Genomic DNA, 16,012 nt, shown 5'->3' with positions numbered 1-16,012 from the left:
AGCTTTACAATTTACCCTCAGGGCAACACACCCTCTGCTCCCTTTGCCTACCTCCTCCCTTCTCCACCCCTTCCGCTTTTACTCAACTGGTCTTGAGTTTCTGAATAGACCTGAGCGAGCATATTTGCAGGATGTTGCTTTTTAGGGGATTGAAGCAAGTTTTCAAGGCAGGGGAAGGGAACATAATGTGGTCATCCACACTGACCCTGGACCTGCTCCTGTTGGGCAGCTTGTGTCTTGGTGTCCATGCAGAACGAACATCGTACAGACCTCAGAGCTGCACGCTTGAATGTATCCAGCAGGTAAGACTACATACTTTCACTTCCAGTAAACAATCAACATTAAGGAATCATTGGTACCATTTAGAGCAATTGTACAAAGCTTTAATTTTAAATTCACTATTGTGAATACTATAGAAGTACGAAAGAATAATATAAATATATATGGGTGTTTGTTCAATTTTGTTACTTTTAGCACCGTGGACTTCTCGTTAAAACATTCATACTCAGTATTTAGTTTTTGTTTTTTTTATTAGTCAAAAATCAAATAATTGATATTTTCACACTCTTTTGCATAATTTGGCAAAAGTAAAGTTAGATTGGAAATGGCTCCCTATAAAAATATTCTGCTCACAATTGATATTAACCTTGAATTCTCTTTTCTTACTTCAAGGAGGGGGCAGGAGCTTTATTAGAGGCAATGTTGTTTGGTGTGGTGGAAATAATGCCATAACTGTGGCACAGTTGTAATTTTTGAAAAATCGATAGAAATTATTTTGACACCAAAATTGAAATGGTTTGTTTATTTCTTTCTGTGTTTAGATTATCTTATTACACATTTTATCATTTGTATTTTTATAATGAGTTTTCACTTTGCAAATCTGGGTCTGGGACAAGGCTAAAACAGTCAAATCTGTACATAAAAGGCATTTGGAAAATACTACAACATAAATGTTTTAAGGCCTGGTAAAAATGTCCAAGTCAGTTTTAATGTGACTTTCATATACAGTATACAACATAATTAAATAAATGTTAAAATCTGTTTGTTTTAATAAAAATCAACCCCTGTGACATGAAAGTGTCCATACATTATTGTATTATAGAAACTTTTTAGGTTTTGACATCAATCAGTAATGACTGGTTCCAGTCAAGAACTAGCACAATTGCAAATTAAAATGATCATCATTTGAATTTTATTTATAGTGTTTGAACTTTCTGTACACTACCAGACAAAAGTTTGGACACACCTACTCATTGTTTCACATTTTATAATAATAATAAAGGCATAAAAACTACACATGGTACAAATGGAAGTATAGAAATTATGCAGTTTCCAAAAGTGGTAAATAAAAACAACTTTTTATTATTGCTTTTTCAAAATAGCCACCCTTGGCTTAGATCAGGAGTTTTCAAATGTTTTGATGCCAAGGAATATGATGATATCCTTGCGTAGGACATTCTAAATTTTTGGCTAAATTTGTTTGCTAAACTAAAAACTTTTCTTCTTCATTGAGCAATTTGTTTCCACTTTCACCATTCATGCTTATTCTCACAGATGCCTGGATGCATTACTGTGACCCATGATATACTTTATGTTCACATTTGTGTACTTAAGTGTCTATGATTTCTTTGTTCCGTTTTTTTTTTTTTTTTCTCCTTTGCTTCTATCCCATGCTGGAGATTATTTCAAGCCTGTCTTCTCTAGCTGTTTTTTTCTGGTTACTAAAAAGTTTTTTTAAGGGTTCTTTACAGTATCTTTCAGCCTATGCTCTTTCATATGAAGATCAATCTATCTATCTGTTTGTCTGTCTGACAGTGTTGACATAATGAATTATTAAACAAAAAAGCTTGAAAAGCTTAAAATCCCCTTTCCAGAACTGAAAAGTCCAATTTTATGACAGACTGGTTTATTTTCAGGGAGACCCAGAATGTGAATACTGCAGAATCACAGCGGATGATGTGCAGTTCTCTCTCAGTATTCCCTCTAACAGTCCTTATGGAAGTAAGTAATCCAGCTCGGTCAAGATTCAAGGGTCTTTGCAAAGGTTAATTGACATCCAGTATTAACAGGGATGTAAAAGTACTTGAGGAATTGTGCTTCATTACTTTGGTATTACTTTGGGCAAATTGGACTTTTCAAGGCAAATACTTCATTTTTTTTTACCTTCAAAGTGCTCATTACATTCAGTATGACTTAAATCTTCCTTCTGAAAGGGATATTCCGGGTTCAATACAAGTTGAGCTCAATCGACAGCATTTGTGGCATAATATTGATTACCACAAAAATTTATTTTGACTCGTTTTAAAAAAATCTGAGTTCCAGTGAGGCACTTATAATGGAAGTGAATGGGTGCCAATTTTTAAACATTAAAATACTCACGGTTTCAAAAGTATAACCACAAGACATAAAGGATATATGTGTAAAAATGATTTTCGTGTGATAAAATCACTTACTAACCTTTTCTGTGTAGTTATATCCAATTTTACAACTTTGTTACCATGATGATGTAATGTCAACAAACCCTAAAATGACTGTTAAAATGACTATTTAAACAACTTTACAGCTCAAATAATACACAAGTTTTAACAGAAGAATTAATGTAGGTGCTTTTATAAAATTAGAAGCGTCACATTTCTGTGTTTAAACCCTCTGAAAATTGGCCCCATTCACTTCCATTGTAAGTGCCTCACTGTAACAATGATTTTTTGCTTTTTTTAAAGAAATGGAGGGATGAGTCAAAACTAATTTTTGTGGTAATAGAATTAACTACTTGTAAGTAGTTGAACTTCAAAATTCAGTTTGAACTGTATTAGACTGTAGTTGATTGAACTAAGAAAGTCAAGTTTACTTAAAAAGACATTAAGCTTATTTAACAAGTTATATTAAGTCAATGTTATGTTCTGTTTCAACAACTTTCTGTTCACAAAGTTGGTATATCACTTCTGCCTTTTGATTTCATCAGTCTGTTTATAAAGCTAAAATGTTTTTGTTAATATTTTAGTCAAATTAAATGTGCAAGTATTTAGCCCCTGGCTATTATATAACTGTTTACTTTTCTCTAAAGTAGTACGATGGCAGGATCTTCATCTGACAGGAAAAACCTATAATTGTTTACACATACTGTGGAGTAACTCCTCTCCTCGGCCAGGTTGTGTACCTTGGCCTTGTTACTCTTTTCTAGGCCAAGAAACCCCAGAGGTCTGCCAGCATTATGTTAATGCACCACACAGTATTAGCATTGAGTTTGAAGACAGTGAAGATACTCCATATGATGCCATTACTGTGTCATGGAGCCCAAGCCAATACGGTAATGTAAAAATACAAACACAGCTTCTGATGATGGGTGGTGTAGTCTGCTGTTAAAGATCTGGGGCTGGATTCATAAAATCTAGAATAAATTATAAGAACTTGGTAGAAGGTATCTTGCTCTAAATGTTGATGGTTAAAGAAAAATATATTTTTTTAACTATAAAAAAAAGAAAATGGTTAAGAAGAAGAAGAATGTTATTTTTTAAGAATGTTTCATGAATCCGGTTGTATGACAGGGTGTACGTTTAAACAGATGTAAGGGTTGATTCATGAACTAAATTTCACCATTGTGCCTGTAAACAAGGCATTTTAAAGGAATGCTCCAATTTACAAGATTCCAGTGAGGCACTTACAATGGAAGTGAATGGGGCCAATCCATAAACGTTAAAAGACTCACTGTTTCAAAAGTATAGCCACAAGACGTAACAAATATGCATGCTTACATATTTTTAGTATGATAAAATTGCTTACCTTTTCTGTGTAAAGTTATATCCAATTTTACAACTTCGTTGCCATAACAAGGTAACCCAGTAAAACCCTAAACCCTAAAATGACTGTAAAAACATTGATTTAAACAAACGTACAGCTCAAATAATACACGTTTTAAAATAAGAATTAATGCAAGTGCTTTTATAAAATTATATCCTTCACATTTCTGAAAATTATTTTTTTGTGGTAATCAACATTATGACACAAATGCTGTCGATTGCGCTTAACTTGTATTAAACCCCACACCCCTTAAACTCCATTTCACTATTTCCCAGAAAATGTTTATGCTTAAAATGTTAACGTCTCCATGTACATAAGTCAGGCATATTAGTTATCATTTGAAGCTTAGAATCTGAACTTTCCAGAGATCACTTCTGCGTTTGTTACTTAAAATAACAAAATAAGACTTAGTAAAAAAGTCACGTTGAAAATTAGCACCCCCTAGAGGTAATGGGGAGGAAATATTTATATGAAAATAAAAGTCCTTCACATAGCACCTAAATGGACGAATCATATATCAAATGAAAGCTCTCACTCTCAGGAATGTGACTGTATATTTTTAAATTTGAGTGTGAAAAATTGTGGACGGCAGCCCAAAAATGCACCAGAGTTTAAGGGGTTAAACTTTGTTTAGGATCTGTGACGTGCTGTTTGTTTACCACAGAAAATAATTTTTAATTGTCCCTCAGACTGTAGGAAAATAGTAGTATGGTTACAGCTATGAACTTACAATGCCTATAGAGGATAAACATTAAAATACACGGTTTCAAAACTGTAGCCACAAGAATTGCGGGTTGACATACAGTGGATATAAAAAGTCTACACACCCCTGTTAAAACAGAAGGTTTTTGTGATGTAAAAAATTAAACAAATGTAAATCATATCAGAATTTTTGCACCTTTAAATGTAAAAATTACAACCTATGCAATGCCACTGAAAACCAAAATGTGACACATTTCAGAGAAACATATTAAAAATAATAATAAAAAACTTAATAATAGAATAATCTAACTGCATAAGTGTGCACATCCCTGAACTAATACTTAGTTGAAGCACCCTTTGATTTTATTACAGCAATCAATCTGTTTGGATAAGAGTCTATTAGCTTGGCACATCTTGACTTGGGAATATTTTCCCACACTTCTTTGCAAAAACATTCCAGATCTGTCAAATTGTGAGGGCATCTCCTGTGTACAGCCCTCTTCAGGTCCCCCCCACAGATTTTCTATAGGATTCAGGTCTGGGCTCTGGCTGGGCCATTCCAAAACATTAATCTTTTTTTTTTTTTGCTGAAGCCATTCTTTTGTTGATTTGGATGTGTGCTTTGGATCATTGTCATGCTGAAAGGTGAGAGATCTCTTCATTTTCAGTTTTCTAGCAGATGCCAGAAGGTTCTGTGCCAAAATTGACTGGTACTTGGAGCCATTCACGATTCCCTCCACCTTCGCTAAAGCCCCAGTTCCAGCTGAAGAAAAGCAGCCCCAAAGCATGATGCTGCCACCACCATGCTTCACCGTGGGTATGGTGTACTTTTGCTGATGTGCAGTGTTGTTTTTGCACCAAACATACCTTTTACAATTTTGGGCAAAAAGTCATCAGACCATAACACATTTTTCCAGATGGTTTTGGGAGACTGGATATAGGTCTTTACGGGCTTGGATGTTTTTTTTTGTTTTTTTTTGTGAGAAAAGGCTTACGTCTTGCCACCCTGCCCCATAGCCCAGACAGATGAAGAATACGGGAGATAACTGTCACATGTAGGGAGCAACCAGTACTTGCCAGAAAGAGCTGCAGCTCCTTTAATGTTGCTGTAGGCCTCTTACCAGCCTCCCTGACCAGTTTTCTCTTTGTCTTCTCGTCAATTTTGGAGGGCCGTCCTGTTCTGCATAATGTCACTGTTGTGCCATACTTTCTCCACTTGTTGATGAATGTCTTCACTGTGTTTCATGGTATATCTAATGCCTTGGAAAAAAAATTGTAGCCCTCACCTGATGGATACCTTTCAGCAATGAGATCCCATTGATGGCTCTTTGTGGCCTATGGCTCTTGTAGTAGCATGCAACCAAGAAGATGTCAGAAAAATACTACAGAGTCACTTAAGGTGAAGACAGGTGTGTACTATTTCATATGAACTTGATGACTGGTTGATTCTGAACACAGCCACATACCCAATTATAAAAGGGTGTGCACACTTATGCAATTAAGTTATTCTAAGTTTTCTATTTTTTTTCTCTGAAATGTGTCACTTTGTTTTTCAGTGGTATTGCATAGGTTGTAATTTTTACATTAAAGGATCAGAAAGTCTGATATGATTTATCTTTGTTTAATTTTTTACATCACAAAAGCCTGCTGTTTTAACAGGGGTGTGTAGACTTTTTAAATCCACTGTAAGATAAGTATGATAAAATGGCTTAGTGTGATACAATTTGCATAATACACAATCACATGATACCAGAAAGGGACTGATTCATAAACCACTTTGTTCATTCATCTAGTATGCAATTCCCACTGATAAAAGCCCAATTTAAACAACATTACAGCTCAAATAGCTTCAAATTATGTGAAGAATTAATATAAGTGCTTAAAAATAGGAGCAACACATTTCTGTTTTTAAACCCTCTGGAATGCCTTGTTGCATAAACTTCCATTGTAAGTGCATTACTGTGAATACATTCATGCAATAAAATAAATAAATAAAGAAAAACTTCTTAGATTCTATTTTTATAACTAAACTATAACCTACTAAACAGAGGAAAATACAATCCAATTTCAATTGAATTTCCTTGAAGCATATACCATCCCAAAATAATTATTTTACTGATTGAAATTATTAATTTTATTAATTGATTGATATACATTGCAGGTATTGCATACTTACATGGATTTCAAGTAACCCTGCAAGCACTTGGTGGCTCTCAGGTCGTATGTCAACTCTTTCTCCTTCGTAATAATCTGTCTCTCACCCCTGCACATGCCCAAACGGTATGTAAAAAACAACAAACTGGGTAGCATCTACAACAATATTTCTTTGTGCTTAAAATGCAACATTAATAGTATGTACTACATGAAAATTCTGTTTATATTTAATATGCAAAATTAATATGTAATATGATAGTATGATAGTATGCAATATAATATGTAACATGTACCACATTATAAGAAAAAACAGGGTTTAGGGGCCGTTTAATTATGTTTTTTAAAAAGAAATTTCATCTGCATTGTTGGGATTTTTTTTTCTATGGAAACATGAGCCAAATGGCCATCTTTGACCATTGTGATCCATCTCGCTCCTTTTTTAGCATCTCATGCAATGAGTACAGTGTCTTGAGACTGCAATCTGTTAGATTCCATTTGTCACGTTGCGTCTTGTTTTTGTTCTTTTGTTTTTGTTTTTATGCAACCTTATGACATTTTTTTCAACATTCATATTCTTCTGTCCATTTTTGTTTTCACTTTGACCCTAGTTACGTTCAATTGTGTGCACTCATTGACATGTAGCCTACTTCTTTAAGTCTGAAGTTATTTCCGTAACATATTTCCGTGATGGTTTTCATAGGTTTATTACTCAGACCCCTTCACACATCTGTCATTGGATACTGAATATGTCGTGACTATCATGGCATTGCCTGTCCCTGAGCGGTGGGACCAGTTTCATGAGAAGAAACATTTTTTTACACGCAGTAAGGATACACACTCCCACAAACACTTTATCACCTCTGATTAAAAATAAACCCTGTAATTAATTCAGTATCCATCAACAATGCTGACAATGTATAATATACATTCTTTCAACATGTGACATACACCTGTTGACTTGTAACAGCTTTAACAGGTTTTTAAAATGTCGTAAACATGTCAAAAGCATCTCTGTCTTTACAGCATGTCCTGAAAAAAATGGTCTTGAAGAGTGTAAGAAAGGTGTGTTCAGTTACATTTATGACTCTTTTCTGTGCTTGTTTTTGATATCTTTTTCATGGCAATGTGATTATCTATGCTCTGACAATCATTATAGATTGGTATCCAAACTACATTGAGGTACACCAGGAGAACCGGGACGTTCTCGTGACCTTTAACCTTGCACCTGAGAACTTCAAAATACGGCACTATTTTTCATCATGCTTTGGAGGTGGACTACGAAATTACACAGATATTAAGCCAGTGGGTTTCATAAAACATCATTTTGAATTGAAATGATAATATATACAATTTGTATAAAGCATATTTTTTATGATACAGATACAATGAATCATTATACATTATATGCAATATACTGTATATTACAATATATCATTTATTTATTATATTAAATGTATGTATATAATTATAAATAAATAAATAAATAAAAATAACAATTAAAGACATTGCAAAATATTTCTAAAATGTTTAGCTTTTTTTCTTTGTCTTAACTGTCTACGTTAAGTCATAATAATGTTGCTCTTAGGATTTCAGTGTAAACAAGACACATCACACATACCGTTTGCCGAATCTCCAAGCAGGTACAAACTACACCTGTGAGGTAAGTCTATTGCATCATTTGATTTCTCAGTCATTCACAAACATTCAGGCAATTGCAACAATAGGCTTGTAGATATGAAGCTAGTTGTTCAAGTGAAGTTTTATGCACTTATGTTGGTGGGAGCCATGGCCTAGCGGTTAATGCACATGATCCAGTAAATTCAGCTTACGAGCTTATATGGGCAATTTGAGTTTAAATTTGGATTATTTTCCAATCACATTCTCCCCTATTTTCATACAATCTGTTTTTCATCTCTGTACTATCCCTATAAATAAAAGTGCCCGAATACTGAAATATAAAAAGCAGAAATGTTGATATGATATCTTTTAAGCTGACATATCACTAAAATAACAAAAGGTACCATGGTAATAGCATGGTATTATTTGTAAGTACAGTACCTTAAATAAATGTTCCATATTCATTACAAGTTAAAGGTATAGTTCACCCAAAAATGAAAATTCTGTCATCATTTACTCACCCTCATGCCATCCCAGACGTATATGACTGCCTTCTGCAGAACACAAACAAATATATTTAGAAGTATATCTCAGCTCTGTAGGTCCTTATAATGCAAGTGAATGGTGGCCAGAACTTTGAAGGCCCAAAAAGCATATAAAGGCAGCCTAAAAGTAATCCATAAAGCTCCAGTGGTTAAATCCAAATCCATTCAGAAGTGTTGTGATAAGTGTGCGTGAGAAACAGATAAATATTTAAGTCCTTTTTACCATAGATCTCCACTTTCACTTCAAAATGTGAAAGTTAAAGTGGAGATCTATGGTAAAAAAGGACTTAAATATTGATTTTTTTTTTTCTAACCACACATATCACAATGCTTCTGAAGATATGAATTTAACCACTGGAGTCTTATGGATTACCTTTATGTGGCTTTTATGTGATTTATGGAGCTTCAAAGATCTGGTCACCATTCACTTGCATTGTATGGACATACAGAGCTGAGATATTCTTCTAAAAATCTTTGTTTCTGTTCTGCAGAAGAAAGAAAGTCATACACATCTTGTATAGCATGTGGGTGAGTAAATGATGAGAGAATTTTTATTTTTGGGTGAACTATCCCTTTAACAGCATTTGTGACATAATGTTGATTACAACAAAATATAATTTAGACTAAAATCTTGGTTACGCTATTAAGGCATTTACAGTGAAAGTGAATGGGTCAAGTTCATTAACATTAAAAAACACACGGTTTCAGAAGTATAGACAAAAGACATAAACATTACTGTAACCATATTCTTTGATTTTTTTTGCTTATGTTTTTAATAAATGAGGGACGGGTCTACATTATTTTTTGTGGTTATCAATATTATGCCACAATTGCTTTCATTTGAGCATACATTTTTATTAAACCTGGAACATTCCTTTCCGTGTAAATACACAATGGCAGATTAATATAGTAATGATTCAGTACCATTGTAATTATCGAACTACCATGGTGTTACCATCTGATACCACCAGAGTACTGTAATACTGCCACAACAATTTTTTTCTTTTTTTATTATTATAATTGATGAATTTCAGTGAGGTAAAATGAAGTAAATATATGCTTTTGTTGATCATTTCTAAAAGTATAACTCTTAGGTAATAGCTTAGAGTTTTGGACATGTACCATGGTAATACCATGGTATTCTTTGAAGTACAGTATAGTATCATGCAGACAGGGTTGGGGAGTAACGGAATACATGTAACATGTATGTATACATGTATTCCATTACAGTTACAATTTAAATAATTGGTATGTAGAGTTACATTCAAAAAGTATTTTGATTATTGAAGAGATTACTTTGCATTTTATTGTCATTTGTTTCATTTAATATTTAGTCCTTTCAGATGAAAAAACATTTATACATGTAAATGATGCAATCTAAAGTGCATTTGAACAGCGGTGAAACACTTTCTTATGATGTGTTACATTCATACGAGCAGACAGAGAAGTAAGTTTGAAGTAAGTTTGGAGCAGAAGAAATAGAAATAAACCTTGTGTAAATTCTCAGTTTTATGCTAAGCTAAAATACTATTTCTAGCCATTTTACATGCACATGTTATCAGGCACGATCATATTTTTTTTATCAAGAAAATTCACATTGGATCATAATTAATTTTTTGCTAGTAAGACCTTTGATATCAGGGCAAAAATCTTATTCTTGATCATAATTTTTGTATTGTTTTCCTGTAAAAATATCTAAAAATCCTTAAAACAAGATCAATTTGATTTATCTTGTTTGAGAAACAACACTGCATAAGATATTTAGGTTTTTCAGAGAATGTATTTTTAACGTGTATTTTGTCTTACTGTACTGGCAGAGTTTTTATAGTCAAAACAAGTGAAAAAAAATCTTCCAGTGCTGAAGAAGTAATTCAGAGTATTTAGAATACGTTACTGACCTTGAGTAATCTAATGAAATATGTTACAAATTACATTTTACAGCATGTATTCTGTAATCTGTAGTGGAATACATTTCAAAAGTAACCCTCCCATCCCTGCATGCAGATATACCATGGTACATGAATATGATCACTATTCAGGACCATGGGAAATATAAAACCACTATGGTGTTGTTACCATCTGATACCATCACAGTTCTGTGGTAATGCTGGAAGTAAATGTTTGGCTTTGCTTGAAATTTCTGAATGTACTAATGTCAACCCCCCTCAGATTGCAGCTGATATCGTGGATGCCGTTAGGAAAACATTCTTTGTTGTGGTTCAACATAACTCTGAAGGTAACTCCTAAATCCAGGGTAAACTGATTCAAACATTTATTACATGTTAAATGAAGGCCAGATGATGAAAAAAAATGTGTGACACGTTAGGAGATCAGTACTTTGCTCTCAGCGTGTAACTGCAAGTTTTGGAGCAATTTGCCAGCTAGCTTTCAAAGGGACAACACCCATTGAAACTGTTGTGTTATACAAGAATTAAATGCTTCTAAGAACTGTTTTCATAAAGATTACATAATTGATTTGTCATTTTTCCCATTCTCACCATCAGAGCCATTAACTTCACACTTCACAGAGAGCCCTTCACTCATTGTACTCTTGTCAGTGGGAATTTTGCTTGCTGCTACTGCAGTGCTCACCTTCACTGTTGTCTTTAAGAAAAGAAAGAAGAAGAAAACAGTCAAGACTAAATTAAGACCAGGTGGGTATTTGTAATTCTTTAAAATAAAATGGTTTTTCATTTACATATAATAATAATAATACCATATTATATTTATATTTCAATATGATATTGTTATAGCAACAGTTATTTGGGACAGTTATTTGTTTGCTATTTTTTGTCTATAGCTTTAGTTTTTCCCACAGTCACAATTCAAGCATGAAGATGTACATTTTGTTATTTTCTAAAGGGTAATTATGTTGGTATTTTCTACTTTTCAGATATAATTGAACAGTACTATGACAAAAATATGGAAGAAGGACAATGTGTTTTGCTGGACAATAACACCCGCCCCCCTCGTCTTCTGATTTGTTACTCTAATAATGATGGTCCCACCCATGTCAGAGTCGTGTTGCAATTGGCTGCTTTTTTACAAAAGCACATGGCTACAGAGGTAAGTGTTCACTTTTTTAAAATTAAATATGGCTTACTTTGACTATTCAAGTTTAACAGAGTAATTGCAGGAACATATATAAAAACATCTTTGATATGGTTCAACAGATACTTTATTAGCCTTTGTTTGGCCATCATCATGTCAATTAGTCACAGATCAATAAATTGGTCATATTCGGGCACTTTAAGATTATCGGCAGATGTCTATAAATGTTAGTGAATGGCCATGAAGTGTTGTCTCCAGAAAATCAACTGATAATGCTGTTTTTTTTTTTTTTTTTTTTTGTCTTAATATATTTTGAGAGAATAATGAGTAAATATTGTGTAAAATTAATGTTCATTTGATTTCAGCAATTTTGTGTACATCTCTTTAAATTAATTTGAAAGTGAATTAAATTGTATTATTATGGAAGCCCATTTCTGCCAAAATGTAAGAAAAAAATAATTTTGCATAATTTCAGATACTAAGTCATGTTTTATTAGATAAAAGTAATAATGATTAGATTCAACATCATCATTTTGAGGTAAAATATCATAATTATGAGATACTTAGTCATAGTTACGAGATTAAAAGTCAGTTATTAGATTCAAAGACATAAAAAGTTCCAATTATGAGATTAAAAGTAGTAATTATGAGATACTAAGTCATAATTGCAACATAAAAAAAAATCAAATGTATTCGATAGTATCTAGAGTTTTTGCCTTTATCTCATAAGTATGACTTTTTTCTCAAGAATATGACTTTGAATCGAATAATTATGACTTACCAAACACTTTTTTTTTCAAAGGAAATGGGTTTCCATATACAGTATATATACATTTTATATTTATAATAAATGTATTATATAAATTATATATATATATATATATATATATATATATATATATATATATATATATATATATATATATATATATCTGCATTGGTTATAAAACAAATATTGGTTGACCAAGTATTTTAAAATACTAATTATATTAATCAATTCGTACATTAATTTTCACAGATTTTTCACATAATTTCTGTATATCGCTATTTAGGTGCATTTGGACTTATGGGAGGCCCTTAGCATTATGGAGGAGGGCAATCTTGGGTGGCATTGCAGGAGAATGAAGGAGTGTGACTTTGTGCTGGTCGTTTGCTCCAGAGGTCTCCTTCAGAACCTGAAAAACAAGTGCGAGGACGAGGAACCCATGAAGAACACCACTTTAGCCACTATTGCCATAATTGGAGAGGAGATGTGCCGTGCCAAAGCCCTGGGTCAGGACCTCTCCAAATACATGGCTGCCATTTTTGAGTACTCACAGGAATCAGATATCCCAGCTGTACTAGGCCTTGCTTCAAGATACACGCTGACCAAAGACTTACCTTTGCTCTTCTCCCATCTTCATGGAGTGGCTTTGCAGAAGCCTGGATTTTACCTGCAGGTGGATAACATTTCAGAAAGCGGTTACTCTAAACTCCCAGCTGGGTTGGCACTACAGCTGGCCATCCAGGAGGCCAAAGCACTTATCTTCGATGAGCAGACTGAAGAGGAACATGTAGGAATTCCAATCATTTCATAAGGGCTCCAGCAAGACAATGTAATAAAACTGCTTTAGTGTGTGCACTCACACCCATTACATGCCCTAGATGGAACATAGGGAGGTAAGTTATTTGAGGACAGTCTCTCAGACACAATGGCTTTTATTGACTATAATAAGATACACCATCCAGATTTCCTTTTTGGGGTTTTATCCCCCTGTTGCTTCTGTGTTCATTGGACTTATGATTTAAGCCTGCCAGATGAAAAATTCAAAAGACTTGCATTAAAGGAGGGACCTGAGCCTGGGCTTTTTTGACTAGGGCTACCCCAAACACCCTAGAATCACCCTAGCATTCACCTAGAACACCTTAGAAAGTGCATAGCAATGGTGTGGCAACCACCCACAACACCTTTCCATCGTGGAGGCATGTTTTGCACCACTCCAATTTTCTTCATAAAATGCAAAAAGGTAGTTCAGCTTGAGTCTTTAGTCACTCTTCAGACCATTGTGAAAAAACAAATATGAGGGAAGCTGAATTATGTTGGAAGATTATGTGTGAGCAGAATATTGTGAATGTAAATTAAATGTCCCAATTGTAAGTGTATTTATAACTGCATACATTTAAGTAATCTTTTGCTCATAATCTTTTTTCACATTTTGTATATGAATGTGAAACATAATCAAGTGAATATTCATAGTATTTGCATGCACATCCATCAGTTTGGCACTATTGGAGTCTTTTTCCATTACCACTGCCACTGTATAACAAATGGCAAACAAAATAGTGAAAATGTTATTAAAAAGGGGCACTATTGATGTATTGCAGTATATTAATTACTTTTTTGATAGTGTAATTTGCCTAAGGTTGACCTGAAGTGTTGCTTTTTTATTACCAAATAACCTTTTTTCTTGAAGTAATGCCAGTTTCTTAAAATTAAGTACTTATGTTGCAGCTATTTTGCTTTTGTATAACATGAAGGGAAATTTTGTTTTTACTGTTTTTTTTATTTTTTATTGTACATTATTCTTTGTGGCAAATACATCTAAATGTCTTTGTATGGTCTTCCGTTAATTATTAATACAACACTCATTTAGCAAAGAATAACAATGAAACCCACCAGTTTCTTATTCTGATTTCAACATGATAAATATCTTTGTTTCCAGAATACAAGCTAAACAAACAAATAAGTTCTTGCACAGAAAATATATTATTGCATGGTATTTTATAAATAAACTTCAATTTTGCCAGTTAGGGGTACTGTGTCCAGCTTATTTATATATATATATATATATATATATATATATATATATATATATATATATATATATTTATTATTATTATTATTTTTTTTTTTTTTTGGGGGGGGACAATCTGAAACAGCTGGCAGGCTGTTTATGAAAGTGCAAATGATATATAAGCCTAACCGCAGTTTTATGAATATGAAACATAAGCAAAAAAACAAAAATCACATTTATCACATTTTTATTATTTTTTACTTGAGTTTGGCCATATTCAAAGAATCTGAACACCACATCATTCCACAATAAAGCAAACCCATCGTAAATTTAAATGCTAATAAATCTCGATATATCTAACCAAAGGTTTTCTGAAAATTGCCTATGTTAATAAAGATAAATAACCATTTAACATTAAACATCATGCATACCAGGAATTTGTTGGCTGCTTTAAGTGCATTATCCAGTCCAAATCCAAATGCATACAAAGGCACAATGGTAACACTTTACAATAAGGTTCCATTCATTAACATTAGTTAATGTATTAGTCATCATGAACTAACAATGAACAACATATTTTTTTTACAGCATTAATCTTTGTTAATGTTAGTTAATAAAAATATAATTGTTCGTTATTAGTTCATGTTAGTTAAGAGTGCATTAACTAATGATAACATATACAAAACAGTCACTGGGTCTGCTCCAGCATACCTAAAATCATTTATGCAGAGCTACGCACCCACTAGAAGCCTGCGGTCGGCTAAGGAACGTCACCTTGTTGTACCAACACAAAGAGGCACCAAAACACTTTCCCGGACTTTCGGCTTCATTATACCACGTTGGTGGAATGACCTTCCCAACTCCAACTGTGAAGCTGACTCACTCTCTGTCTACAAAAAATGACTAAAAACACCTCTTTTCCATGAGCACTTAACCAGTCATTAAAAATAATAATAATAATAATAATAATTCCTGTTGCACTTTATTCTATTTTGAATACTATTCTGATGCTAGTGAAACTTTGTAATATGGTACTTTTCGTACTACTGTCTCCTTATGATGATTCGCTTATGTTTTCCTCTTTTGTAAGTCGCTTTGGATAAAAGCGTGTGCCAAATGAATAAATGTAAATGTAATAACCGGAATGACCTGAAGAATTTTCAAAACAGTTTTTAAGAAATAATGATTTATTCTTATAAAGAATTTAACCTTCATTCCATTGTAAATGAGGCCTAATATATAATTAATGTAGACAAGAATAAATGTAGACCACCGAAAAAAGTCTGTACATTGCACACTATTGCTGAGAATTTTTTTATTTATTTTTTTATTATTATTTGGAACAAGATTCAATAATGTCACAGAGAAAGG

General features: G+C 33.2%; 1 protein-coding gene across 1 annotated transcript; it reads left to right on the top strand.

Moving 5' to 3' along the window:
- The first annotated feature begins 131 nt into the window (after positions 1-131).
- On the top strand, positions 132-14,647 carry si:ch211-207e14.4 (interleukin-17 receptor D). The gene is made up of 12 exons (XM_051661718.1): positions 132-302; positions 1,917-2,001; positions 3,149-3,307; positions 6,662-6,780; positions 7,355-7,478; positions 7,678-7,716; positions 7,811-7,956; positions 8,240-8,314; positions 10,986-11,052; positions 11,321-11,470; positions 11,710-11,882; positions 12,920-14,647. Exons 1-12 carry the CDS (start codon positions 132-134, stop codon positions 13,442-13,444), a joined length of 1,833 nt encoding a protein of 610 aa, XP_051517678.1. The 3' UTR covers positions 13,445-14,647.
- Positions 14,648-16,012: the final 1,365 nt, after the last annotated feature.

The sequence above is a fragment of the Myxocyprinus asiaticus genome, chromosome 29 (assembly GCF_019703515.2).
Source record: "Myxocyprinus asiaticus isolate MX2 ecotype Aquarium Trade chromosome 29, UBuf_Myxa_2, whole genome shotgun sequence".
NCBI lineage: Eukaryota > Metazoa > Chordata > Actinopteri > Cypriniformes > Catostomidae > Myxocyprinus > Myxocyprinus asiaticus.
The sequence above is the reverse complement of the archived record's forward strand: the minus strand, read 5'-3'. Positions and strand labels throughout refer to the sequence as shown.

Coding starts and splice junctions, on each gene's coding strand:
- si:ch211-207e14.4 (XM_051661718.1), top strand. CDS start 132: ATGTTGCTTTTTAGGGGATTGAAGCAAGTTTTCAAGGCAGGGGAAGGG. Junction 303..1,916: donor CGCTTGAATGTATCCAGCAG/GTAAGACTACAT, acceptor GTTTATTTTCAG/GGAGACCCAGAATGTGAATA. Junction 6,781..7,354: donor CCCCTGCACATGCCCAAACG/GTATGTAAAAAA, acceptor TGGTTTTCATAG/GTTTATTACTCAGACCCCTT.